Raw genomic sequence first — 25,385 nt, 5'->3', positions numbered from 1 at the left:
AGTAGGTGATCTGAGCGATAGCGATTGTTATCGCAAGAAGAATGAGGTGTTTCTGACGCAAGTCACTTTGTGCTTCGAGGTCCATGCTTAGTTGCGGTGATGGTTGCAGTGCAAGATCTAATTCAGTAGTATTAAGTTAATCAATAATCAGAATCAGTCGGAACAGTCGGCGGAATCTAGGTCACCAAATACATCACGTGCAGTGTCACATGATGGTCGAATTTTGAATTGAATTATAATATTCGCTGTCCAAACAGGACCTAAGCCTCCAATAACTCTCTATTGGTTGATTAGTCACTAGTGACCATGCTCGTGCTGAGTTTTCGAAATTTCATGACCGTAGTACTGGTCGCATCCAACGTTGAAACTAGCTGCAGGTGATCAAAAAAATCTTGACTGATCGCGTCTTTTTGTCTTGACATACTGGGGGGTATCGAAGTTCCGTACGTGGAGGACATTCTTTAAAGTTTACATGATGCACCCGAAGAAGATCGATTATATAATTATCAAATAACTACCACTTCCCCATAGTTCGTACGTCATCACCAAAATTCCCCAAATCGGATCTGGGCTGCTAAGGGCTGGCCAGGATGCGGAAGGTCAGAAAAGGTGGACCAGGTGCATCAGCGTACGGAAGGCGGGTAAAGAAACATATAAGGTCTGGTTGATAAAAGCTTTTTCAGGCCAGATGACGGAAGTTGAGTAGGTAACTCGCACCTTAGCATAGTTTGTGACCTTAGAAGCATTGATATGTTGAAAGTTCTGATAAGTTCTGATCACTCGAGAAAATCTGATAAGACCATTTCATTGCAGTAATGTATTACAAGGACAGAGCAGGTTCTAAAAGTACATCTAAGTGCGCCCATGCGCCAAAGCGTCCCATGACAGAAGGACTCTAGAGGTAGGATGACATGCGAAAAGAGCAAAACATGCAACAACAAACAGTGACATGGAGTGAGGCAGATGCGGTAGTATGAGACACACACTAGGTGAGAAAATCAGTGTCAATGACGAGACAATGGAAAATCATTACAGGTCATTTTCTTCCCTTCTTTTTCTTTGGTGCGCTAGCGGATGCGGCAGTCTTGCGGCCGGCCTTTGGTCGAGCTTGCCGAGGCAATCTTCGAGCTGGAGTCTCAACCTCCTCATCCGACGGTTCGGATTCTGTAAGTGGGCTTTCTGGTGGGGCCACCTTTCCCTTTTTGCGGGGAAGTGGTGTGGATTCCTCGGATGGGGCTTTACGAACAGGACGTGCCTTGGGAACAGGACATGCCTTGGGAGTGGGTGGACTTGGAGCAGGTGAAGGTGAGCTCGGAGCTTGTGCCTCCACAGCAGGACGTTCCTTGGGGGTGGGTGGACTTGGTGCAGGTGACTTTGGAGCTTCCAGTCGCGCCTTCGCAATGGGACGTGGCTTAGGAATGGGACGTGGCTTGGGAGTGGGTGGAGCAGGTGAGGGTGGCTCTGGAGAAGGCAAAACAGGCGGGCTTGTGACCTTGGTCAAGCGCAGCCGTGGGGGAAGCATCTCAGAACTTGCTGGAACAGGAGGAGTTGAGACAGGTTTCGCTACACTCAAGGGATTCGCAGATCGAAGGGCAAACTGTTTGCGCATCAGCGCAATGTCGTCCTCGTCCTCGTCCGGCTCTCCGACATCAGAGGTTGCAGAGGTCGAGAGGGCAGCAGCACGTCCAGCCTTGTCTTTGAATAGTTTCCTTAAAAAGTAAAACAATCAGTGCATGTACTACTATAAAATTTTGACATACAGGTTATAATGTTGCAGAGTCGCCATAGCCCATGCTTTGTCCGGTGGATTGCGAATGACGTCGATAATTCTGTAATAGAATTTTCGATATGAGAAATTTCCATCGTCCGTGGACCACTTGTCACGAGAGGTAATTGCAGAGCGTGCCTATAGAAAATGAATGAATCAGTATATCGCCTTCAAGGGAATAACTCACCTGGACAGCTGAATAAGCGACGTTTTCGGCTTCCACAGCCATCATTCTGTGAAGTACCGCATTGCAAGAGTTTGAGACATGAAAGTCGTCTCCAGCGAGTGCAGATGAGGGGCCGGTGAGTATATGTTTCATTACCTTGAATAATGTGCCAGTGAGTTCCTGTCATGAATACCAGTATACGGAAACTCACACGTTCAATGAGGAATCCTTCGAAAAGGCCGTCCTGTACGTTTGTTATGTCGAAGTCCTCCCCAGCGACTCCAGTGGCTCCAGCCCATCAGGCATCTGACTTCTGTATGACAAAGATTTAACTAACTTTACCTAATACCTAATATAGAAAATATATATCATAATTGCAGACCAAATAATAAAGGAATAGATAGGTAGACTACATTGGCAGAATCTGCCAAAGCTACAATATTGTTAGACCTATTAGAATCTATCAACACACTGTTAAGCTGTTATCAAATCCACCTAACACACCTAGCTTTATATAGGTAGACTACAGTGGTGGGATCCACAATCATTGACAGTGTGACAGGGGATAATAATGGGTCGCCTGATGTTAGCAAGCTGCTGGCATCCCAACTAATACATCTGACTTTATATAGGTAGACTACAGTGGCAGAATCTACAATCATTGACGGTGTGACAGGGCACAACAATGGGTTGCCTGGTGTTAACGAGCTGCTGGCATCCCAACTAATACATCTGACTTTATATAGGTAGACTACAGTGGTGAGATCTACAATCATTGACAGTGTGACAGGGCACAACAATGAGTTGGCAGACTAAAGCAACTTGGCAATATTTTGGTCACCCATAATCACAACCCTCTCTGGGTAGGGGGGTTCCCATGCTATTATTACTAGCTCATGGTGCTGCATTATACATTATGGAGAATTCTTTGATTGCATTACTAGGATTCACAGGCATTACAGCGCAGTACAGCTACGAAATACAATGGACTAATGAATGTCAGCAATAGTCCGTTCTCGAAGGGCAGCACGTCTTTCCCGGATTTTTGACAGCGCGCTGTTTTTGCTGACGCTGCGTTGTGAAGAGGAAGAATTAGGGAACACCCGACTGTAAAATATATTAACTTAGAGCTCGAGATATAATGCATGATTACGAACCGAGTCCACCACATCATCAGGTCACATACTTCTTCACTTTCGTCAGGATCTTCCAACAGGTCGAGAATACTATGGTAGAAATTTTCGGAATCTGTGACTGTGTCTGTCCATGAGAATACAGACGAGGAACTTAACGAAAACCGAATCTGAAGGAATAATCAGCCACGAGACGAACGAAGGATCAGATTTCATACGCGCCTGCGTCGCAATATATGCAAGGGAACCTTTTGTCACGCTCTTCATGCCATGGAGGTACGCGTTGCCGGAGCGCGTAGCTTTGGGTTCCTTATCCACTGAGCTGGGAGATGTAAATACATGTTTGAAACCCTGTCGAATGTAATTGTTAAAGGTAAGAACTTTATCGTAGAATTAACTTACAAAGACGAGTATCTCACTTCTTAATAATCCCTTCCATGGATCTTCGGAATCGTAAACATAGCCAGAATATAAGAAAATAGGCCACTGATCACCACGAACTGCGGTTTCACCGCTCTTAAGACTCTGCTTAGTTCTGGGTAGCGTCATGATATTTAGATTAAGGGAAGATATGATTTGAGACTTACTCTGCATTCAACCAGTCGAGGCCTGCGGGACAGAGTAACGCACCAGTAACCTCATGATTAAACCCCCGGTTGGACTTGATGTTTTGTGAGAGAGGTGGTATGACTGCCTGTCCTCTGGGCACAAGCCAATCGAGGACAGCAGCTTTGAGGGTTTTAGTATCGTCTCCTCGTGCACCAGAAGCCCCTTTACCCAGCTGCAAAAGGTGAGTATGATGAACTTCCAACATACAAAACTTACCATTTCTCCCACATAAATAATATCCTCCTCCTCGCCGTTTGTTAGACGATCCATCAGACCAGGATACGAATCTAGTAACTCTATGAATACCCTGTGTTCCCGTCGAACACTGACGTCAGCGGTAGGGTGAGAATACTTGTGGCGGCTACTAATAGACGCAACTGAACTCACTCAGCTGGAAAATCCTCCAGGGGAGAGTCCTGCAATTCTTCGAGCCGGAGTATACCTGCAGTCAAGAGAGCAGGATAGTTACATAATGCAAAAACAGTACAACCAAAATGTCAACCGTGCAGAACAAGGGGATTTGATGAAGTCCTGCTCAGGAAAATTCAGGAACGCACTAGCAAGAGTGCAACTTGAACCACTCACGCCTTTTTACGCGGACCCATATGAAGCGCCGAACCACTGCGCTTGCGTGATGCTTCGTCAACAGAGGGAGTATTCTCATCGTTACCCATAGTCATACTAAGCTGTACGATGTGGTAGTAGTCTAAATGCCATAGGAAATGAGACACTTTATATATCAATTCAAAGTGTCACGAAAACGACTTGTCATCCGAGTGCCATCGATAGCGTAATAATAAAAAATCTTGCCAATCAAGCGCCATCGATAAAAAAATCTCGCCATCCTAGCGCCATCGATAGCGTAATAATAAAAAATCTTGCCAATCAAGCGCCATCGATAAAAAAATCTCGCCATCCTAGCGCCATCGATGCTGTGAGGGAAATTGAATCCCCGTGCTACAATACTGGTGCGCATGATGTAAGCTCGTGCGCAGGTACCAGTAGTAGTACACTCATCAGCATTATAGCGATTAACCCCACTTAGTTCCATTTTATTTCGCGCCTTTCTATTTTTTTTCACAAATAATATACGAGTCCCAGGCAGTTAGAAATGAGATATGTTCTAATTGAGGTTGTCTATTTTATTTTATTTCTGAGTCACGGCAACACGCTGAGATCAGAGTATGCCGAGGTGGCACACATAGCGACGCAGCTCGAAGTCTCGAAGTCCGACGCCAACAGTCATGGATGAATTCCCGTGGACATTCCCTACCAAAAACACATCCTCGTGAGTACCGGCTGGGTCAGGCAAATGAACATGTTTGAGAGGCATTGGCAGCCTCTTCCAAAAAGAGATTATGATACGCTGCACACCCCTTCCTTCAATCAGTATGAGAGACTCCTCGTCTACGACACTCACCGGATGCCCTATCCCTAGCACACTGACTCGCCAACCTCATTTCTGTACTGATCCAGCCTCAGGTCTTCGTCAGTCCCTTCGAAAAACACGACCACCAAATGGTTATACCTGTTCCATTGCAAATTTCATGCCAGGCAGAGCCTCGTTAGAACGAGGTCGAGAAAAAGCTGAGTTCGGCTCACCGTCAGTTTTTTCTCTTGTACTGAGACCAGCGAAAACTCTCGCAACAAAGCAGACAGACACGAGCTACGCCCAAGTCAGCGCTAGCAGGCAATCTGAAAATGAAGTTCGTCGATAAAACAAGGACACAGAGAAACAGAAAAGACATACACAAATTTTGCCGAAAGGACGACAGACTTTGAGTAACAATGATACCATCATCAATCAATTGTGAAGGTATGCCTGAGGATGATGGTTTTTGGGTGGATCCGCGATAACAATGCAAGTCGGGGACGTGGTAGCTGGAAAGGGGTTCACTTAGAGAAAAGACGTCCTGATATAGTGAATGATTATATTCAAACTCAGATTCACGCGGCATTTGCTGGCTGGGTCTGAACGTAGAGTCATTCACTATATCAACCGCTATGTCATCAATAGTGTTGGTTTTTCCCGCCTCCTCATACATATGTAGTTTAGCTACTAATTTCAATATCGATATCGATTCGTGCGATTTGGCCTTTAGCAAAGGCAGCGGTGTATTATGGTGTCGGTCACACTTACACGACCTGTGCCGAAGTTTGTCATAGTCGTGAGTGCATACTATTAATGGGACTTCCGAGTCAATTCCGAAAATTCAAGTTCAAGTTAGTTCCCAGTCACAGCATAAGCTTGAGAATTTCAGCAACCGCGGCATCACGCACCACGGTGGCACTTCAAGAATTGACTATGGTCACCACGGTAGTAGTACAAAAGAAAGGTGTTTGCGCACAGAAGTCACCCACCACACTCGCCACTGGCAGGCTGGTGTCCGAGGAGTCTCAGGCTGGCACAATCATCATCGAATTTCTCATTGTCTAGTATTAGTAACTCCGACGAGTCTTCAAATTAGTCCGAGCACGGTAGTGGTTCCAAATTAGTCATTCACTATAAATACCAATCACTGTACATTTGCAGTCTTCTTTCTGCTCACTGATCACTGCCTCAATACGATATATCAAAGCCGTGCTAACTACACCGGGATCGACTTCCAGTAAGTAAACTTGGCATACCAACTTGAATAAACACTACTATTAGTACGTTACGATGAGGCTTTTACCTATGCAAACCGAAATTAACGTTCACTTCGACTCAGGCTACTAGTACGTGCCAACCGTGACTACTATACTAGTTACAGGCAAAGCCCGGCAATACTCAGGCTAGTAATGACTCCGAGTCGGACTGGCAAACGCGCGGCACTACCGATTGACGAACCGCCCTCGAAGCGCATAAGGAATGACTCGAATGGTGAGTGATGATGATACTCGTCGCAGTTATTCCTCATGCGCATAATCGTGACAGGGACGTGCCATGCACCATCCCCACTTGAGGATGCAGGGACGTGGTCTTTCCTAGAGCGATACCTCAAGTCCGAATTATCCTACGGACAGGCGGAAGAGGGATTAATATCATACCTCGGCGATCGATACCACGAGGATGACTGGAGAGAAGCCAAACTTGCGGTATTCTCTGGTGACGGCGACGACTACGAAGCTATGAATAATTTGATGGCCTTAAAAAGAAGGTACATACCCGAGCCCTCCGTATCGAGTTCGACGCTCGTAGCTACATTTGCATCGAAGCGCAAACAAGTAAGTGAAACATTCACTTCGATGAGCTTACACTAAGGAAATGTAGGTGAAACATTGTATTTTCATCGACAGGGAAGCAGGAGAGGGTGACGATGATGAGGAGGAAGAAGAAGAAGAAGAAGAAGAAGAGGGGGATGAGTATGACCTCCCTCCGCGTCCACGAAAAGTCATGACCTTGCCGGGACAGTCAGCTAAACATACGTTGTCTAAGAAGATTGATGAGATCTTCAACGCATACGACGCTCAAGCTCGCGCTTCCAAGCCACCAGGAAGGCTCGGACGCATTCCTTACAGAGCTGCCTGGTCCTCCGACACGATCGACAACAGGATGTATTTGCTTAACGTTCACAGTATGTTTAATCTAAATCACATAGCATCTAACTCATTATTTGGTAGGAACTGTCACGGACTACGTCACAGAACACCTTCGAAGTAAAAAATTCTCCGTTATCGTGTCCCCCTGGGTACCGGGACAACTTTACATAGTCTCAGAGAGTCCCCGGGCCATTGCATCATCACTCCCGATATCACACAAACTTTCCGTGAAAGATTATCTTCGGATCTCGGACGAAGAACGTGCGATAGTCGAACATCCACAATCCCAACTGTCCAGTCCAGGGTGGGTAAGGATCATACGTGGCAAGTACAAGGACACCATGGCCTACGTCACAGATTTGAAGTCGGCAAATGAGTCGCCATCTGGTCACCCTCTTGTCTGGGTCTTAGTTGCTTTACGGGACTTTCCCTATCCTATGCCTAAGGGGTCTGTGGCATTGCTGGACCGATCTCGCCTTCCGGCTGGCAATGCAGTATCTGATATCATTCGTGATGGGGAAGTTGTGGGATGTTCGTATAAAGGAGAAGAGTATTACAAGGGGCTGTTACTAAAGAGTTTTCACCACGATCTCTTAAACGTTGTCAACACCCCCCATCCTGACGAAATTTGACTGCATATTGACTCTGGATGGGACAGGCCCTCCATGAAGATCGCTGAGCGGGTGTTTTCGCTGGAGTTCCTGCGCGTGGGCGATTCAGCCAGGGTCATCATCGGGGAATTTGGCGCAGAGATCGGTGAAGTAGTCTCGACAGACCATACATTTGGTTCTGTCCGTTTGGAATACAGCATCGAGGGAGACAAAATACAATCAGAAGTTCGACTCCAGGACGTCGAGCGCGTGTTTTGGGTTGGCGATACTGTCAGAGTCGTAGCGGGTATATACTTAGGTTTAGAAGGTCACATTGTTCAAATGATGGACGACATATTTCACATTTGTCAAACCTCTACGAAGGAAGAGGTGGGTCCATGGTGTCAGTACAAATCTTGTAAAACTAACTTAATGCATAGGTCAAAGTTTCAAAGTACCATTTGGATCGTCGCTCTTTGAAGCACACATTACAAGCACAGCTGCCAACTCAGCAATTTTTTGAGCCTCCCCCCGACCCCGATGATATTCAAATCGGGGATGTTATACAAGTCCTTTTCAGAGAGCATATAGGGAAATGCGGTGTCGTAGACTGGTTTCCTTCGGGAGGGACCATGCTGTGGTTCTGGGATGTGAATCCTATGCTGACCACTGGTGACGATACAAACTTAGGACCCCCAAGTATTCAAGTTCCTGCAGTCATGGTTCAACGGATGCGCCTCCCCCCAACAATCAAATTTACGAAAGACAGGGGTTATGATGTCAGACCTGGGGATGTGGTGAGTGTCGCTCGTGGGCCGGAGTATGAGGCGACGGGGGTCGTACAAAGTGTCAACGTTCCAGAGGCTTGCTTGACAATACTGTCCACCCGTGACCACACAATCGTAAGTTCAATGCAGCTCAACTCGAACACCTGTTAAATTGTTACAGACCAACGTACCCATCAGATTCGTGATGAAATTGCGCAATGCGAATGTGGACTCATTCAGTCACGTTATCGGTAAAGAGGTATTCATTGTTGGGAGTAACCTTAAAGGGCTACCGAGCTACACTGTACAATATTGGGAGCGAGGATTGTACCGTTGCAATACATGGACAGAAGCGTACGATACTCAAACGCCCCGATGTCGTTACCAGGTGAGTGGAATGCTTAGTATATTTGTGGTAATGCAATTGATTACGATGGTTCAGTTATGGCATGAGGTTAAATGGTGCAATACTCGAAGGGAATGACCTGGTTTCTTTCTGTGATATGTGGCAAAAATCATATTTGATAGTGCAACCTCTGAGAAGTATAACCCCCCCCACCCGAAAAAATAGTCCCCTCCAGTTCTATCACAAATGCCAGCTTGTCGTCCTCTAATGTCTTGTCCCACTGGACCACCAACCCCGAGGATATCGACTTAGTGCTCAACCCCTCCGGGCCAGCAACAGACAATCGGACCGCTAATCTCAACTCATCAGCATCTGACCCTTGGACTGTTAACGAGGGTGACATCCAGGACAACATTGAGGCTAGAGCCAAGAAACATGGAGACAACGGTGAGACCTTCAAAATGAAGGCATCGGCTCACTGTTCACTTACTTTATTATTATGATCATAGGCCCACTATCCTGGTTAATGAAGAAGGAAGTTTTCTTTAGACATTGCTTACGCATCATGCATTGTTGAAAGTCTCGCTGAGGTTTGAGCAGGGCAGGTTATGCAAACTGATTCGTATCAACTGCATGTCCTGACCCCTTCTGTGGCGCTAATGGACCAGCACCTGAGGGTTGTGTTGCAGTATTCTGCACATCCAATGGCGCAGGGGCTCAGATACAGTACTATCATGTTCCCGCCAGTGATCTTAGCCCAGCTCATCCACGCAAAAAGAATCAACATTGCCTCGTTTTGGAGGGGGAGTATTGCCGGCTCGTCCTACCTGTGTCAAAATGTAACATGAAGTCAAAGACCGTCGAGGTTTTTATGATGACTACAATTACTACAACTCTGCATTTGGACCAGATATGTCTTGTGGAACTCGCACAACACCGATAGATGGTAACTTTGCATTTGTTCATAGTAATTTGACCGTGACTGTCACTGTACTGTTTTTCACATGTAGTATCGTATCTTTCTGGTAATGCTCAGTATGTCACATACATTTTCTATCAGTGACAGCACAACAGTGCTTCGGAAGTGCCAGCGACTCCGACTTCAATGTAGGTTTAAGTTTTCAATCGCAAACGGTCAGGCACCTCCGATATTACTATTCAGCTACACCGCGATCTCATCTTTCACCACTACAACCACCTAATTTCATACGCACATATTAATCTCCACTGTTCAAGTCTTATGTGGCGTCTCTTACGAGAAACAAGTTGAGATCAATGATTGGACACATCAGGATTCAGAATGGTGTTCACTTTATCTCAGCGGAGACCCGTGGTCTTTTTGGGTACGTGATGGCTACGGCTCCTTTTTTTATGTTATTGATCATCATGATCAGCTCCGTCTTTAATGACTTTGGTTCAAAAATTTACTTGTGTGGATCCTACAGGCGAGCAAGCTCTTACTGGAATAATTGTGTCAGTGGAAAAAGTAAGTCTTATGAACTATAACCCCGACGTCCTAGTATCTATACTATCATTAAACAAGACAAGGAATGGCTGGTAACATGCCTCGATGAATCAAGACAAAGTCTTGAAGATGGCGATTTTGTCACGTTCACCGAAGTGCAGGACATGACTGAACTGAATGGTTGTAATCCTTGCAAGGTCACAGTGAAGGGACCAGATACTTTCACCATCGGTGACACTCCCGACCTAGGAGAGTATGTTTGAGGTGGGATCTTTACCCAGGTGAAAATGCCCAAAATCCTCCAGTTTCTCTTGAAGATTGCAGGGCATGACTCAAAGATTTGCTGCAGCAATGATAAGAGAAAGATGTGTGGGCTAAGGAAAACAATCAGTACTAAAGGTCTAGGCTAGCAACATGCTGGGTGACATACATCTGAAGAGTCAAACACAAGCCTGAGTGGGTCTGGCCCGTGCCCGTCGGTCCACTCCAGAACAGCTGGCCCGTGCTGGTGTTGAACATGATCCTTTGGAGGACTGTGGAGAAGCTGGTGGATAGCATTGTTAAACTTTTCCTCGAACTGCAGACGAGCCCAGATAATACATGCCTTGAAAGTCAAGGCTTGTTCAAGTAACCAGATATGAAACAATCTGGGTCAGGCCCAGAGTATTTGAGGGAGCTCTCGAGGTAGTTAGGCTCCGAAAGATATTGATTGACAGATTCCACAAGCTTAACAAACATTGCGTTGAACTCTTGCCAAGCCCACTGTGTTGTTATCAGACCCTGCTAGTCAAGAAAAAACTTAAAGAGCGCACCTCAATCAGTGTGTGTGTAATGGCACTCGGGAAGTTTTTGACTGTGCACAACAATGTCCGCTTCTCTGGGGGATCTTGCGAAGACGAGTACGACTTGGTGAGATGGGGAATCACAACTTGGGTATTGCCTTTTGTGCCCATGGTACCAGATTCTAGGACTGGTTTTTCATACAAGATGCAATGCTGATCCACGTATACACCTACAACAAGTGTTGTCAGATGAAATTCACAGAGAAAAAGAGGAAGCCTTACGTGCAGCAATGTTATCCAATGCATCTATAACACCATCATCCCCGAAAAAAGTTGTCATCGAAGACATCTTTGAAAAAAAATCAAAATGGGGACCATACAAAACTTGAAGGTGATAAGTAGTAACTGACTTTCTGTCACCTGACCAACAGGATCTTGTCTACAGAGAATATGGTCCTTGAGAGCTGGATTCATGTCTGCAACTGCTACCGCTGCAACTTCAGACTTAAATTTCCCAAGATCTTTGGCACGAAAGAGGAATTGCCGATTCAGTAAGTTACTCTTCTCGATGATGTCTAGGTCAGTGGTATGAATCGTAGCGTCGGGCCCAGTAGCGAGAACCATCATGCTCCAGTTCTTCAACATTTCACACCCGATTGCTCCTGCACTGACGAGGAACTGACGGTGATTGGCAAGCTTATCCTGTCATACTGGCTACCAAGGGGTTCGCAATCTTGTTCAGTCGGTAGTGTATTTGGCAACGACTCCAAAGAATCGAAATACAAGTGCTGGAGGATTAGATGGAACTTCGCAGAGCATGCTTTCAGCACTTCTTGTGCCATGAAACCACCAATCACAGCTGCGACGGGCGGTAGTAAATCTCCGGTTGCTTGGTATGCCAGCTCTGCGATAATCTTCTCATCAGCATCAGCATCTAATTTTTTTGCCAAAGCCACCAGGGAAGCAGCATCTTCTGCGTTTCAGGGCCGAGGTAGACACTGGTGTCCAAGTCGTGCCTTGAATTGTGATACAGCCTGGAACCCTGCATGGAGAGTAGCAGGCCTATCAAACTTGGTGAAGTCTGTCATGAAGAACTCTGGAGCTGCAACTTGAAGCGACTCTCGCAAGGATTTCTGAAGAGAAAGTGAATTGCAATTGAATGAAACTGGAGTGGATATCTTGTACTATTCTGTCCTGACGACGTCGCATTTTACTTGCTTTTCATTTCCAGGTACTCCGACCATTGAACAACCAATGTGAAGGTCGCCTGATGCTCACTCTTCAGTCACTATTGTTGAACAACAACAAAATATGGTTCAGATTACCAGGACTTGTGTCATAGCGCTTTTTACAGCGGCTTTGTAATTTGGGAAGGCGGGCAGTGATATAGGCCTAGTGTTGTCATAGTTGCTTCATTCTGAGAAACAATAGCTACATTTCTTCTGTCTCTGTGGGGTGCGCTCAGTTCTGGATTAGAAAGCGCGTCGCGTTGCTGAAACCAAGATCCATGACGCGAAGTAAAATCACATTAATTAGGTCAACTTGTTCAGTGCCTGATCATGCTGTGAGGGAAACTGCAGGGTTTGTCAATGTTGCGGTGTTGTGGTGTTACTGATTTTGCGAATTGGACAGTTGCTTTGTCTGTCTCGCACTCTTGTGAATTAAGGTATGGAATCGGGAGAGAAATGCAGGGACACGACCGTATAAACAGTCATGTCATAGGGAAGGAAGCGAGCATAACGAGGGACCCCTACAACGACGAGCTCGGCAATACAAACCGTTGAGTCTGTGTGCAAGGAAAAGTGAAGAAAAAGATGAAGGTAAACTAAGTGTATACTATTACTACTAGTACGGACGAACGGCCCGATGAAAGAGCACAGAGCAACGATAAATAATGTGCGTAATGATTTCACACATCCTGCACATGGTTAGACTTATACAGTAGCACTGCAAAGTATGTACCATCGTGTCCATCTCCCTATTCACATAGCACGACTGTATGTACGGTCATGTGTGTCTCTAAATGTTCTGTAGTCATCGTCATGAATATTTCAAGTCTCAAGCACCGGCACTTTGAAATCTTTTCCAACAATTTCACCAAAGGGGTGCCAACAGGACCGTGCACCTTCGATAATGTAATTTACCAATACATGGACCCGACGGTTTGTACCGTCGAGCTCGTTGTTCACAATGGCCTTACCACCTCCATACACGGCATAACTGTATGTATGGTCATGCCCGCTTTTCTCTCCTGATTTTATCATCAACTTGAACATTCGGAGATCTTCGTTATTCCCTGGCTCGACGTCCCCGATGGCCTTTGCATCTTCGCTCCGGAACTACTGTCATTTCACCCTTTCGTCTCCTGCTTTCCTACCCAAGCTCAATCTGTCCTTGTCATTGCTGTCATTTCTCTTCGTCGTTGTCGTTACATGATGGAACGTTCTACTGTTCAAGTTTACCATTACTGTGAGTCCCACCACTTTTCCCCTGGTTCTCGTTCCAATTTTAATGGTCTTCCCAGTACAAGACCTGAATTCCTACATTGGTACATCCCATGTTACTGTTGTATTCAAATAGTGGCTATGTAGGTAATCACCTTGTACTTCGTCACTACCGCTTCTTATTGCAATAACAATCGCTGCCATTGTTATTTAGTGACATGCCTTTTTTGTTTAAAAAATTATCCTAGCTGGTTCTGCCTCCCAAGACATTCGTCTCACATCCCCACACCAATAGGCGACAGTACATACTGTCGTCAGCACCACCCAACTCATTCACCTCTGTATATATAATGCCCGCATCTCGTGCAATGCTCAAACAATGCATGTGTGAGGAGTGCATTGGTAAAGGCGGATATGACAACAAAGGCGCACCAAAAGGAGTGCTCATGGCAGAACGTTCAATTACGTCTCACATCTGGCGTGTAAAAGCAGAACGTGCTGAGCACGCCGCAGGAGACATTGACTTGGATTGTGTCATCTCCAATCTTTCTGTGTGCACCATCGCTGGTAATACTAGGGTTGCCAGTCCCGTCTCCGCTATTACCGGCCATCTTAGTCGGTTGACCCTTTCCATGGACACTTCACAGTTATCATCATCCACTTCTTCTATGGCCGATAATCTCTATCGTCAAGGACCGCACATTACTCATGCAGTACCTGTTGCTGACCATGACCTCGACCACTCAACGTTGTCGGATTCCCTGCCACCACCTATGAAAATTCACAGAGCTGCTGGTGATAAATCATCCAAAAAGCATAATCAACGCACCATGAAGGCATTAGAAATTCTTGACAACATTGAATCCCAGATTCAACGATGCTTTCGCTTGTTGCTGCATTCTGGTAGCATCAATGACATTAGTCACGAGCTACTTTTACTTCGCAAAGCTTTGGAGACTATCAGTCAACAGGCAGATATTGTGGTCACGCGAAAGAAGGCCATCGTATCATGTATGAATGAACTGTCGACCCAGTTCGACAGCCAAAAACCGTCCGATGACTCGCTGAAAGTACCTGTCAAGATTAATACCCATAAGCAATGAGCACGTAATCATGATTCTTTGTTGATTGTTCTCTAGACACCCCTCAGCAAGCTTCAGTAAATCGGTCAGACAAAATCACGCAAGTCGTCCTATTCTTTTGTGTTACATGTAGGGTTATCATGGGGGTCAGCAGGAGTAGCTGCAATTTAATCATCCAGATAATTTCCATCATACTGTTTCTGGCATTCCGGAAGTCAGACAGCAGTCTCAGCTCTTCCCACGAAAATATCCTCAAGCAGATTCCCATGACCTCGGAAAGCACAGAGGCAAAATTCCATCTCACCGGCAAAATCGTCCCGTATGCCGTCTGTAGCTGTCATTGCACCTACGCCCCGATTTATGCACCAGGCTCGACAACCCCAATATATCCTGAACGGTGCACACATTGTCCTACGCCCGGGACTAAATGTGGCAAGACCTTGCTTATAGTTGGCGCTGATGGAGAACCCCGTCCCAGAAGGACTTTCATGTACCATGATTTCAAGGATTATCTGTCTGGTCTCCTTTCTCATAGAGATATTGAGGCTGTGATGGATCAGGCATGTGATGAACTCATGGATTCCATTGACTCCCCTCATATCCCCTTCGTCAAAAATCCATTTGATGCTCAGTTTCTCTGTCAATTCCGTGGCCCAGAGCCAGGCTCACTGTTCGTCGATAGAGGAGAAGAAGGGTGCTATGTCTTTGCCCTTCATGTGGACTTTTTCAATTCGGAAGGTCTGAATTTGCGCGGTGCTAGCACGTCATGCGGAATCATTTCTATGGCGTGCTTGAATCTACCGTTGGATATCAGATATAAACCCGAGAACATATATCTCGCGGGCATCATCCTGGGTCCAAAGCAGCCATCTCTGGATAATCTCAACCACTATATCCGACCACTCATCAATGATCTGGTAGACGCATGGGAACGTGGTGTCAAGTTCTCCAACACCGCTTGTTATCCCGACGGACGGCTTACTTGTAGTGCGGTTGCCCTTGTTGTCTGTGATCTTCCTGCTGCTCGTCACATCGCTTCTCTAGCTGGAGTCAGTAGTCATTTCTACTGCAGTACATACCAATGCTATCACAAGTCTACTTATGGAAGAGTGGACTTCAAGACTTGGGAGCCTCGTGACAGAGAAAAACTACGAGAATATGCTGAGAAGTGGAGAGATGCTGCTACGTCCTCTGAATGTGCCAGACTGTTTAAGGCTCATGGCGTGCGCTATTCCGAGCTTTGGTGTCTACCATACTGGGACCCCTCCCGGCAACTTGTGGTCGATCCAATGCACTGCATATTAGAAGGGTTGGTCCAGCACCACACTCGTAGTCTGCTCGGTTTGACTTCAGAGTCCACCGCGTCAACTTCGGCCCCTCCAGCATTTGCATATGACTTTGGCGAAATACCTCCCGGGACAATGTCATCCAAGGAAATGACGCAGATATCTGCAATTCACGCTCTTCTTATTTCCCAGATGACTCTTTCTGATGACGAGGAATGTTTAAACAAGCTGAGAAGCTCCCTGCTTTGCAAGAATATCGGACTGTTAAAGTTTGTGTGCAATTCCTTATGTTGTATCCCACAGAAATCCAGTAGAACGCTGAAGATCGACTATGTTGAAGCTCTTCTCAACTGGGTAAGCTCTTCATGATTTCCATTGCCTTTAGTTTCATAATGTTTCTTCACAGCGTTGTGCAAAGCCTCTAGCTGCCCCTCGAGAAGAACATCTATTTGTGGTGGCAGATGTCCTTGGACATATCCACGACGTCATCCAGGATACATCTGTCCCCAGTTGGCTTGGTTCAGTTCCCAGTAATTTTGGAGAGGTATCTGCTGGGACGATTAAAGCTGATGAGTGGCAATTGCTTGTCATGGTCTACCTCCCATTGCCCTTCTGAGCTTATGGGGGGCCGGTACCTCGCATTCTTCTGATGAACTTGCTGTTCGCCTCAGAGCTGCGTTGACTTGTTGAAAAACAAAGTAAGGAGAGACATTGTGATATGATCTGCTGTTGTTGCCTGCTCATGGCGTATTTATCTGCACCTCTCATTTGTTTCAAGTACTTTTGTATCATTCCCGTATCTGTTTGATTCCATGGTAACTTTATAGTAATTCTATAGTAATTGTTGACGCCATTGTGTAGTACTGTGAGATACATTGACGGCTACCCCTTCACTATTCTTTAGGTACTATTATATGATGGTTACCATTTTTGTAGCCCTTATTGTTTTCGCCCAATATGGTAGTTTGTTGAATGCTTTTCCGAGTGCTTCTTATCATGAACCATCCCTTAAGTTCAATGTAGCTATTTGGCTCTTTCTCTATCTATCATGCGCAATACTTCTACAGTTGTTCCGCCTTTCTATGACTCGGAACCTGGTGTTCCACCGCCCCTTCCCCCAATGCTCACGGACCAGTTGGAGCTGTTTGGTAATGCTGATCGTTGCCCGACTACACTTATTGCCGATGAAATCCTTGGTCCTAAAACTAATATCGTTCCCACTGCAAGGGTGTCGTTGTCCGCACCCGCCCCTGAATCTAAACTTCTGAAGTGGACGCTCAAGTATTCTGATCGCTCTTCCACTCCATATCCCAAGAGAGCCACCTCTACACATTCCAATTCTCGAACACCTTCGCCCTCAGATTCCTCGGGCTCTTTGAGCTCTTTCTCAGATAGCGACTCCTCAACTTCGAGCATAGATTTATCGGAAAGCTCGAAGATTCCTAAACCTGCTGGTGAACCTGGGCGTCCAGGGCGTGGGGGGTACACACTTTGTGAAGCTTTAGATTGACACAGCTTCAGAGGCCAGCATATCCAGTCACATGTGTTGATGGCTGGAAAGCAATCTGAGTGCCGCAAGTTGGCTGCAGCGAGTCTTCATCCTTCATTTCAAGGTGCGTATAAAATTTCCTCGCTGTTCCTCCTTCTTAAACCATTGTCTTCTTGCAATGTCAGCTTAACACTGTAAGACAGTCGAGAAAACATGGAGCAGCAGACATTCATAAGTTTGAGTAGACTACCAGACTTGTTTTTACCTCACACTTGTGTCCTTTCACGAAGTAATAACATCATGTGAAGCATATTCCCTCCCTACAACATGTCTGAATAGTATGTCATCAATTATCAACATCTGGAAGACAGTGTGAGAGTCAGAACAGAACATAGAGCCGAACATATAGAAGTAAGTATAGTGAAAAGACTTGAAAAATGATGATCATAGAGCCACATACATTCAAGTAAGTGTAGTCAAAAGATAAAATGAAAGTTTGAGTCAACATAGAGCCGAACATCATAGAAGTAAGTATAGTGAAAAGACTTGTAAAAATGATGATCATAGAGCCACACACATTCAAGTAAGTGTAGCGAAAAGATACAATAAAAGTTTGAAGGGTCAGAAAGTACCAAACACGTTGAAATCAGTGAAGTCATGTAGAGTAGGGGGGTTGAAACTAGTAGCTGATGGTGCATGGATTGGCGCTGTCATGCTGTCTGGATGCGCAGGGCCAAAGATTTTATCTGACCTATCCAATATAGCATTGCAGTCGAGGGAAGAACCAAAGGGTGTGAGATCGCGAGTGTTGACATTATTGCTAGAGTGAGTAGTATTACCAGACACACAAGGTGCGGAGCTGGCATTGGAAGTGGCATAAGGAGGTGGTGTGGAAGACTGGCTGCGAGCCTCATGCTCATCATTGTCCCCTTCCTCGGGGTCATGCTTACTGTCTTTGACAGTGTCTGCACTCTTGTATTTCTTGTGCCGGCCGTGCAAGTTACAATCAGTAGCTGCAGACTTCGTTCGTTTTTTACCTTTATCAGATCGTGTCTGTCGGCTATGATCCTCAATCTCGCCACAGTCAAGTTTAGCATTGTGCTCCTTGGGAATTTTCTCAAATTCCTTGCCTGTTAAAGTCTTCCAGCATGTTGCACCTGAGTTCCACAGCCGCAAGAGCCTGTCAAGCTCTGGGAGGGCACTGGATGCCTGGCTAAGGTTGGCGAATGGAACATTGTCAGGCCACCCCTCTATCATGACTTGGTAGCATTGGACAATGTTCTGGAAATAGTATGCCCATTGCATGTTGGCACGAGGGTCACCAGTGATCTCACCTGTAGTATAGCAGTAAATTAATTATATAGCATACAAAATGCGGGGAACTTACAAAGATTCTTGTTGATAATGTTGTGGATGGCTGCATGTTTTTGAGACATGCGCTGTTGGTGATTTTGTGCAGCACCTAGTTTGGTTGTGAAATAAGTTAGAGTTCAACCGAAAAAAATAAGCAGCAACTCGTACCTTTCACACCCTGAATAGCAAAGCCCTCCATTTTGCTAATTAGATCTTGATTGTCGATATTCATCACAGAGTGCATGAATTCCTGGATGCCTTCAGTTGTAAAGTATATGCTCCGAAGGGGAAGATCAGTTGACCCGCGTGTATATAGAGTATGGTTTCAGCGCCTGTGCGACATTTCAGACTTTTAAGCTATTTCAAAAACAAATTTATGAGCGAAAGAAAATTCAGAGGGGGGACACAAACCTCATTTTCGACAGCTCTCAGAGTTTGAGTGATATTGTTGACCTTTGACTTCGTGGACGTGCGCACACCTGTAGCCTTTGTCAATGACCATTTGGCGTACTCTTTAAGTAGTTCTTCCTGCTCGTCCTTTGAAAGGGCATAGTACTTCTCCTTGTGCTCATGAATGAGCTGTTGAAGTGTACCTCTGCCTTGGTCACCTGTAGGAGATTGTCAGGTACAATACATAGTAAGAAGGAAAAACAAAACTTACAATTTTTGATGTCCTGGTTTTTTTTCCAACAGAACACATTCCAAGCATTCAGTTTGGAGCGCTTGGAGTGCTGGATCCCATGGCCAATGTACAGTTCATTCTGTACACAGTGAATACTTTTATGGTGAGCTGAAGCAATAGTTTTTGTAGCCTTGTCAATCTGGTACCAAGCCTCATCAAGGGCTATTTTGAACTGGCGAGACTTCGTGCGTTGGTTGGCCGTCAGAAGAGCATGGGCCTCCTTACTCATGATGACCTTTGGACAGACACGAGGTTGCTGGATGCGGCGCCTAGCATTGCTGTTGTTGGGAGATACCATGTCTGAAGAGAGGGAAAGTAAGTTAGCATTGGTAAACAAAATTCAGAGACATTAAAAACATTTGTGGACATGACGCCATGGTGAAAAGTCAAAAAATGATTATTCAAACGATCTACAAAATAATAAACAACCGAAAGAGGTAAAGTGCACATAAAAGCACTAGAATGCCAAGCCACTTCAAGATGACAGAGAGAATAGAAGATTTGTGCTAGCAAATTATTAGCTTGACAGGTGTGCAGCCACAATCAAATTACGAACCTTCACGATTTCAGGGCTGAATGGCACACCTTGAAAGTCTGCGAGAAGGGCCTTCACCAAGATAGAGGCTTGCTCATAGTTCAGGTCCCACGTCTGGGACCTGAGTACCGACTCCCAACGACTGCTTCGCACAGTTCCAACAAGTACACGAAGTTTGGGTAAGAGCGCATCCCCCAGTTTGAACTGATCAAGAACAGCATTGGTATTGGGACCAATACTAATGAGCGGAGGACTAAAATTTATGGCATCGCAAGCAAGTTCTGGCTGAACCAAAAAAATCGGGCCAGGGACTCTGTCGGCAGCAAAGACATCAGCAGGTCGGTGTCGGCGTAACTGCGAATGTGGAGTCAACATGTCTTTTGCAAGACTTGTCACCAGTTGGATTCCCTCAGAAATTGCTGCAGATGCCGGTTTCTTCAGATCTGCAGCAGGGGCGGATGATGCTTTCAGATTGTTCTCAAAGGTTCTTGGTGCTTGTGTGGAGCACACAATGCGAGCCCCAGTAGCTATGAGAGGCCCTGGGAGGTGCTGTGGTCCATCTGTACTGATATGAGTGGCAGGGACTTCATGGCTTCATTAGTGATGTTGGAAAGGGCAAGTTCGATTCGACTTACAAGACTGAGGCAGTTTGATATTTTCAACTGCACAACACTTAGCAAAATGTTGGAGATGTAGTACCACAAACTCTTGAGTGAATGCTTGCACAAGCACAGCAACATCTCCTCCAATCTGTCGAGGAACTTCTTGCAGCTCTCATGGCGTGATGTATAGTTCATGTCATATCCCACGTTCCGGACCCAGACCTATCACATTCATCATTTCCGGATTTCTGGATCCGGCCGACTTCTATGTATCGTCCAGATCCGACCCGCGTCTAACTTCTGTGCCTTATCCCTTTGGTATTTCCCTTATCAGTTAGTACGCTTTATTTTCCGTTCCTTATTCATTTCCATCTTCATTTTACTAAGTTCCGATAGACTAGTGATAGTCGTCCCATATGTTTTCTTCATAGCTTTACATAGCTTCGCACTGCACTTACTGTTCTCCGTTATGTCCTCAGTAGTATATAAACCCCTGTACAATCTCTGTAGTTTCCTCAGTTCGAATATCATCTTAGACTCTGCTCATTCCCTCCTCCGTCCGACTTGAGTTTCTCTCTCATCGACCTCCGCTTGTCTTAGGATCGACTCCTATAGACTTGTCACCTCTGCCTCTACCTCTGGTAGTCCTCCGCTGTTTCCTTTCTAGTTCGGACTTCGTCCGGATTAGTCTTATCTCTTGTTTCCAAACGTCCGCCGGAATTCCCGCGCATCGGACATCGGACTCCGGACATCGCCCGACGCCCTCCGGACATCATCAGGTAACCTTCGGACATCGTTCAACAACCCTCGGAAGTTAGGGGCACGTACTCGGGTAAGGGGCGCAGCGCACGAGCTGAAGCCAAGCCCTTCGGATCCGACCCTTGAGCACGTTCTTAACAGTTCAAGAGGAATCTTCTTGGGTGACATAGTTGAACCTACTCCAGAGCCCACACATTGAATGAATAGAGATATACCACCATCGAGGCGGTCCTGTGTAGCAATCTAAAGAGTGTGAGATTTACTGTAGCTTAAAAAAAGAACTTACTGTGTCAAAGATGTCTTGGAGCATCGCTTCAATGAGTTCTTTGTGAGACAGCGCTCTCCCCGACTCCAGCTCTTGACCATCGGACTGAAAGGCTATGTAGGAGGGATGGAGGCCACCAACTGTCTTGGTATGATAATACGTGCCATCAATGTGAGAATCATGCCTAAGTAATGCCCTGGCAGCAGCCTGGCATTCATTATTGCTAAAGCCTTGTGCAAATGTTGAACAATGTAGCGCAGCAAGTCCAGACATTGTGAAATGAGATGAAATTTGGGTTTGAGTTTGAGACTGCAGCGGCATGGTCATTGAAGAAGACACGAAACAGGTGGTAGAGGTAGCGAGCATTTGTTGTACTTGAACATAAATGGACTAAAGGCATTAGATAACATGATGTGCGAAAGTCAAATTCTGCCATGGGCTCTACCTTGGGATTTGCCAACAGCCAGATCTTTCGCGAATGTAATGTAGGACAGTTGACCATGATAAATCCATTTAAGTTGGAAGATAGTGCTGGAATGGCTTGTAGAATTGAGAATGGGTGATCTGAGGGTGCAGGAGGATACTACTAAACTGCTCAATGTGCAATGTGGCACAAGATGCACTGCTGCCAATTTGAGATAGTTATCTCAAATCAATTTAAATTTCAACAACTTCCAGTAACAATGATTTCAAATTTAAGTACTGTGATATCATAAACATGTTCCCTTGATTTTGAGAACACAATGGTCAAGGTAGGTTTTCATATGAATCACATTTATAACGTCTACCACAAGAAAGCTTGGAGTCACCCACTAAACTATCCCAACATCATATGTCTTCGAGCACCTTCAAAACCACACTGATCCAAAGTTGTTAAAGAACCCTTAGTATGGTTCTCAAATCGGGTTCTTCAACAAATTTGGATTGGTGTGGTTTTGAAGGCGCTTGAAGATGATGTTGGGATAGTTTAGTGGGTGACCAGAACCATCGAGGTCTTTGTGTGCCTTCAAAACCACACTGATCCAAAGTTGTTGCTAAGGCGGTTGTACCAGCATGCACTTCAGAGGGTTATTGGATCACCCAGAGCAGCAGATAAGAATTCTCAAATCCTAAGATGCATTGAAATAAGTGTGATAACTACATGCAAAAATATGGATGATGCAAGTAAACTAGTCAATGAATCAATGAAAAAAGTAGGCCATATCCTCCACCACTGTGCCGTGCTCCTCATGATCAATTGCTTCTATGTCAGTATAGTCAGATGTGATAATTGCATGAATGTCGTCAACCACAAGTAGCTGTGGGAGTAATGTATCAAGTACTTGTACCTGTAATAAAGGGTGATACACAAATCACTCTGAGCTGTAGGACCACTAATACATCAATGTACTGGACTGTATAATCCTTTAATAGGCTGGGCATAGAACATGAATCAAGGCCATTCTTGGCATTCTCAATCCTACAGATCTCATATGTTGTTTATACCTGACATTCTTGATCTTGGAGATCTCTATGTAGTCAGTACCTTGCGATCCTGATCTTGTTCCTCATGATCAAGCTATGTTTGGACGGTTGAGTGCAAGATGAATATATTGATGTATTAATGTCTGTACATGGGTGATGTATCAACTGTGCAACTGAGGCCGTGTGTCAATGGTAGGTTCATCTTCACTGTTGCTGTCCAGTGGAATGTCCATGGCAGCACTTACAAACATCAGCACATCTTTCCATAGGTCCTGAAAGGAGGCCACGAGAGACAGACGCAGCGCAGCCTGTCAACATGCATATGCAGCCAGTCCTTCCTGTTCTGCTGGCGACTCTGGGACTCGAGAACTACGCCTTTCACTCCACCACTCCACCTGCCACCTCAAGAATGTGATAACTCTTCACATCTCCTCGAGGAGGAGTTCAACTTCCTCTGACCAGCAGTTTGCACGTGCGCGTGCTTTGCACCACTCCACTCGAACAGCTATCAGATGTAGTCAGTATACCACATCAAACTAGAGCTAGCAGACTTACAATCCTGAACTCGCTCATTTTCTGAGCTACTATTGTCCACATGTGAGTCCAGCCAGTGACCTGTCTCTCCATGTCACCCATAGGCCTCACTTGTGAGTCCAGGAGTGGTGGAAGGGATATGTCCCAGCCAGACCTATTGAGTCGATGGCTGAGAGCTAACAGCGCATTACAAGCACACCGGTACTTGTCAACACTAGCACATTTCCTCACCTCCATGCCTTCGATGAGAGCCTGTGCACAGGTAGAAGCAGCCTGTCCACACACATTTCTATCTTTGTAGATATACATGTGAGACTGAAGGCAGAGATGTGAACAGACTTCGTTAAGGGCATCCAGTGCTTGTGCGTGCCATAGATCCCATTTGTGTGCAGCCAGCCTGTTATCACATCCTACTGTTGGTTGGAGTTCAGATGGGAGCCAAAGCTTGAACGCCTCAGGCTTTAGCTGTGCCATGTTTGTTGTGCCAGCTTCTGAAGATTGATGACGAAGCTGGGACACAATGGGCATATATAGTGCTTGGACATGAGCCCAGGCATCCAGTCAATGGTGAAGGGTGGTGATGCGGGTCTGCACGGTAGTCTTCTGCTTGTCCGTGGAGTGAAGAGATGCATTGGCAATGTCCGTCTTCAGGCGCTGTCTTGTTGGGATGTTGTTATTGCAGCGAACTTGATTTGTTGAACAAAAAACTCACTGTTGGTCTTGAAGATCAATGCCAGCAGTGATCAATCTGCTTGGGGAAATGTCAGTATGCAGGAAGACATTGATCCCTACCTGAAGTTCATGGGCTTCAAGCTCAGCGAGCTGTAGATGAACTGCGGCTTGTGTAATAGCTGCCAGACATTAATTCACAAATTCTAAAAGATAGCATTACTCACAAGCATAGCGGCTCTCGAACGGATTAGGTTGAGAGTTGTCCTCCTCCCAAGCTTCAACTTTTTTCCTCCACTGAAGGACAAGCATTGGCTGAATGGTCCTCTCTAGCTCTGCTAGTCCTTCCTCATGCTCCTTTTTCCACTTAATGGCATTGCGGATCTTGCACAAGAGTGTACGACCTATTCCCAGATAAGTACAAGATATTCGACCAGAGAAAAAACACAGACCCAGTGCCGTAATTTTCTTCCAGTTCCAATCCCAGAAATGATCATCAAGGGTATCTCAACGCAATCCTGGACCCATCTCTTTTGTACTCGTAGCAACCTGGTCTATATTCAACTAACCACGCTCGGGAGCCTCACCATCTGTTCATCCCATGTGTTTTGACCAATTGAATGAAAAGTGTCTTTGACATTCATCGATGTGCGCCTTCAGATGAAACTTTGGCACAAAAAATCGGATGGTCATTGAGTCGCAAGGGATGTGAAATCTTGATGGCATGCCTTCCATATATGCCCAGAGCTTCTTATGCCATTGACAGGCAATGTTGTATGAGATGTTGATCATGGTGACTGTGAAGGCCAACAGCGCTGAGAAAACAAGGTAGTCCATGTTTATATATCTATGTACAGCAAATCAATCAATTAGTATGCGCATGATATAAGATGAAAGTACAACACACTTTTTGTTACGAACTAGGATAGTTCTAACAATGACAACTTGACAGAGTTACAATCGTTGAGATTCACAGTCTCTCAGATAAGAGAGAGTTCTTTATAGGCTTAGTAGAAGGAGTGCTTCCACTAAGAATCAAGTATCGGACGACCTAAGTTTGGGGGACTTGGGCG

The 25,385-nt window shown here is 45.6% G+C and overlaps 11 protein-coding genes across 11 annotated transcripts; 6 read left to right on the top strand and 5 right to left on the bottom strand.

The window, feature by feature from the left end:
• Nucleotides 1-1,741: 1,741 nt before the first annotated feature.
• Nucleotides 1,742-2,199, bottom strand: HD556DRAFT_1241073 (uncharacterized protein; the record flags this gene model as incomplete). The annotated part of the gene is made up of 3 exons (XM_041298162.1): nucleotides 1,742-1,906; nucleotides 1,956-2,090; nucleotides 2,146-2,199. Coding segments are annotated over 3 exons (354 nt in total), but the record flags the coding sequence as incomplete, so codon positions are not given.
• Nucleotides 2,200-2,923: 724 nt separating this feature from the next.
• On the bottom strand, nucleotides 2,924-4,356 carry HD556DRAFT_1433038 (uncharacterized protein; the record flags this gene model as incomplete). The annotated part of the gene is made up of 9 exons (XM_041305185.1): nucleotides 2,924-3,041; nucleotides 3,092-3,237; nucleotides 3,290-3,418; nucleotides 3,470-3,602; nucleotides 3,655-3,848; nucleotides 3,893-4,001; nucleotides 4,064-4,118; nucleotides 4,179-4,207; nucleotides 4,262-4,356. 9 exons carry the CDS (start codon nucleotides 4,354-4,356, stop codon nucleotides 2,924-2,926), a joined length of 1,008 nt encoding a protein of 335 aa, XP_041158114.1.
• Nucleotides 4,357-6,457: 2,101 nt separating this feature from the next.
• On the top strand, nucleotides 6,458-7,830 carry HD556DRAFT_1445494 (uncharacterized protein; the record flags this gene model as incomplete). The annotated part of the gene is made up of 4 exons (XM_041306943.1): nucleotides 6,458-6,539; nucleotides 6,594-6,883; nucleotides 6,930-7,233; nucleotides 7,280-7,830. The coding sequence occupies 4 exons, from the start codon at nucleotides 6,458-6,460 to the stop codon at nucleotides 7,828-7,830; spliced, it is 1,227 nt and encodes a 408-aa protein (XP_041158113.1).
• A 33-nt stretch (nucleotides 7,831-7,863) lies between these two features.
• HD556DRAFT_1445493 (uncharacterized protein) lies at nucleotides 7,864-10,629 on the top strand (the record flags this gene model as incomplete). The annotated part of the gene is made up of 9 exons (XM_041306942.1): nucleotides 7,864-8,178; nucleotides 8,229-8,690; nucleotides 8,737-8,781; nucleotides 8,843-8,943; nucleotides 8,998-9,053; nucleotides 9,127-9,348; nucleotides 10,223-10,244; nucleotides 10,296-10,387; nucleotides 10,445-10,629. The coding sequence occupies 9 exons, from the start codon at nucleotides 7,864-7,866 to the stop codon at nucleotides 10,627-10,629; spliced, it is 1,500 nt and encodes a 499-aa protein (XP_041158112.1).
• A 349-nt stretch (nucleotides 10,630-10,978) lies between these two features.
• On the bottom strand, nucleotides 10,979-11,793 carry HD556DRAFT_1486693 (uncharacterized protein; the record flags this gene model as incomplete). Its single annotated transcript, XM_041308730.1, has 4 exons — nucleotides 10,979-11,128; nucleotides 11,179-11,378; nucleotides 11,431-11,497; nucleotides 11,569-11,793. 4 exons carry the CDS (start codon nucleotides 11,791-11,793, stop codon nucleotides 10,979-10,981), a joined length of 642 nt encoding a protein of 213 aa, XP_041158111.1.
• Nucleotides 11,794-13,014: 1,221 nt separating this feature from the next.
• On the top strand, nucleotides 13,015-13,728 carry HD556DRAFT_1310094 (uncharacterized protein; the record flags this gene model as incomplete). The annotated part of the gene is made up of 5 exons (XM_041300370.1): nucleotides 13,015-13,044; nucleotides 13,081-13,102; nucleotides 13,183-13,370; nucleotides 13,431-13,617; nucleotides 13,673-13,728. The coding sequence occupies 5 exons, from the start codon at nucleotides 13,015-13,017 to the stop codon at nucleotides 13,726-13,728; spliced, it is 483 nt and encodes a 160-aa protein (XP_041158110.1).
• A 214-nt stretch (nucleotides 13,729-13,942) lies between these two features.
• HD556DRAFT_1445491 (uncharacterized protein) lies at nucleotides 13,943-14,695 on the top strand (the record flags this gene model as incomplete). The annotated part of the gene is made up of 1 exon (XM_041306941.1): nucleotides 13,943-14,695. The coding sequence occupies one exon, from the start codon at nucleotides 13,943-13,945 to the stop codon at nucleotides 14,693-14,695; it is 753 nt and encodes a 250-aa protein (XP_041158109.1).
• Nucleotides 14,696-16,152: 1,457 nt separating this feature from the next.
• Nucleotides 16,153-16,576, top strand: HD556DRAFT_1310092 (uncharacterized protein; the record flags this gene model as incomplete). Its single annotated transcript, XM_041300369.1, has 3 exons — nucleotides 16,153-16,233; nucleotides 16,264-16,314; nucleotides 16,367-16,576. The coding sequence occupies 3 exons, from the start codon at nucleotides 16,153-16,155 to the stop codon at nucleotides 16,574-16,576; spliced, it is 342 nt and encodes a 113-aa protein (XP_041158108.1).
• Nucleotides 16,577-17,008: 432 nt separating this feature from the next.
• HD556DRAFT_1445489 (uncharacterized protein) lies at nucleotides 17,009-17,470 on the top strand (the record flags this gene model as incomplete). The annotated part of the gene is made up of 1 exon (XM_041306940.1): nucleotides 17,009-17,470. One exon carries the CDS (start codon nucleotides 17,009-17,011, stop codon nucleotides 17,468-17,470), a length of 462 nt encoding a protein of 153 aa, XP_041158107.1.
• Nucleotides 17,471-18,070: 600 nt separating this feature from the next.
• HD556DRAFT_1445488 (uncharacterized protein) lies at nucleotides 18,071-21,918 on the bottom strand (the record flags this gene model as incomplete). The annotated part of the gene is made up of 10 exons (XM_041306939.1): nucleotides 18,071-18,783; nucleotides 18,837-18,911; nucleotides 18,971-19,052; nucleotides 19,214-19,410; nucleotides 19,464-19,784; nucleotides 19,933-19,990; nucleotides 20,041-20,603; nucleotides 20,655-20,769; nucleotides 21,561-21,623; nucleotides 21,667-21,918. The coding sequence occupies 10 exons, from the start codon at nucleotides 21,916-21,918 to the stop codon at nucleotides 18,071-18,073; spliced, it is 2,439 nt and encodes an 812-aa protein (XP_041158106.1).
• Nucleotides 21,919-23,245: 1,327 nt separating this feature from the next.
• Nucleotides 23,246-25,104, bottom strand: HD556DRAFT_1310090 (uncharacterized protein; the record flags this gene model as incomplete). The annotated part of the gene is made up of 11 exons (XM_041300368.1): nucleotides 23,246-23,322; nucleotides 23,355-23,417; nucleotides 23,569-23,614; nucleotides 23,665-23,797; nucleotides 23,843-23,895; nucleotides 23,929-24,153; nucleotides 24,238-24,301; nucleotides 24,356-24,494; nucleotides 24,540-24,716; nucleotides 24,882-24,902; nucleotides 24,951-25,104. The coding sequence occupies 11 exons, from the start codon at nucleotides 25,102-25,104 to the stop codon at nucleotides 23,246-23,248; spliced, it is 1,152 nt and encodes a 383-aa protein (XP_041158105.1).
• Nucleotides 25,105-25,385: the final 281 nt, after the last annotated feature.

The sequence above is a fragment of the Suillus plorans genome (assembly GCF_016647745.1).
Source record: "Suillus plorans strain S12 chromosome Unknown HD556scaffold_44, whole genome shotgun sequence".
NCBI lineage: Eukaryota > Fungi > Basidiomycota > Agaricomycetes > Boletales > Suillaceae > Suillus > Suillus plorans.
This window is presented reverse-complemented; position numbering and strand designations above follow the sequence as displayed.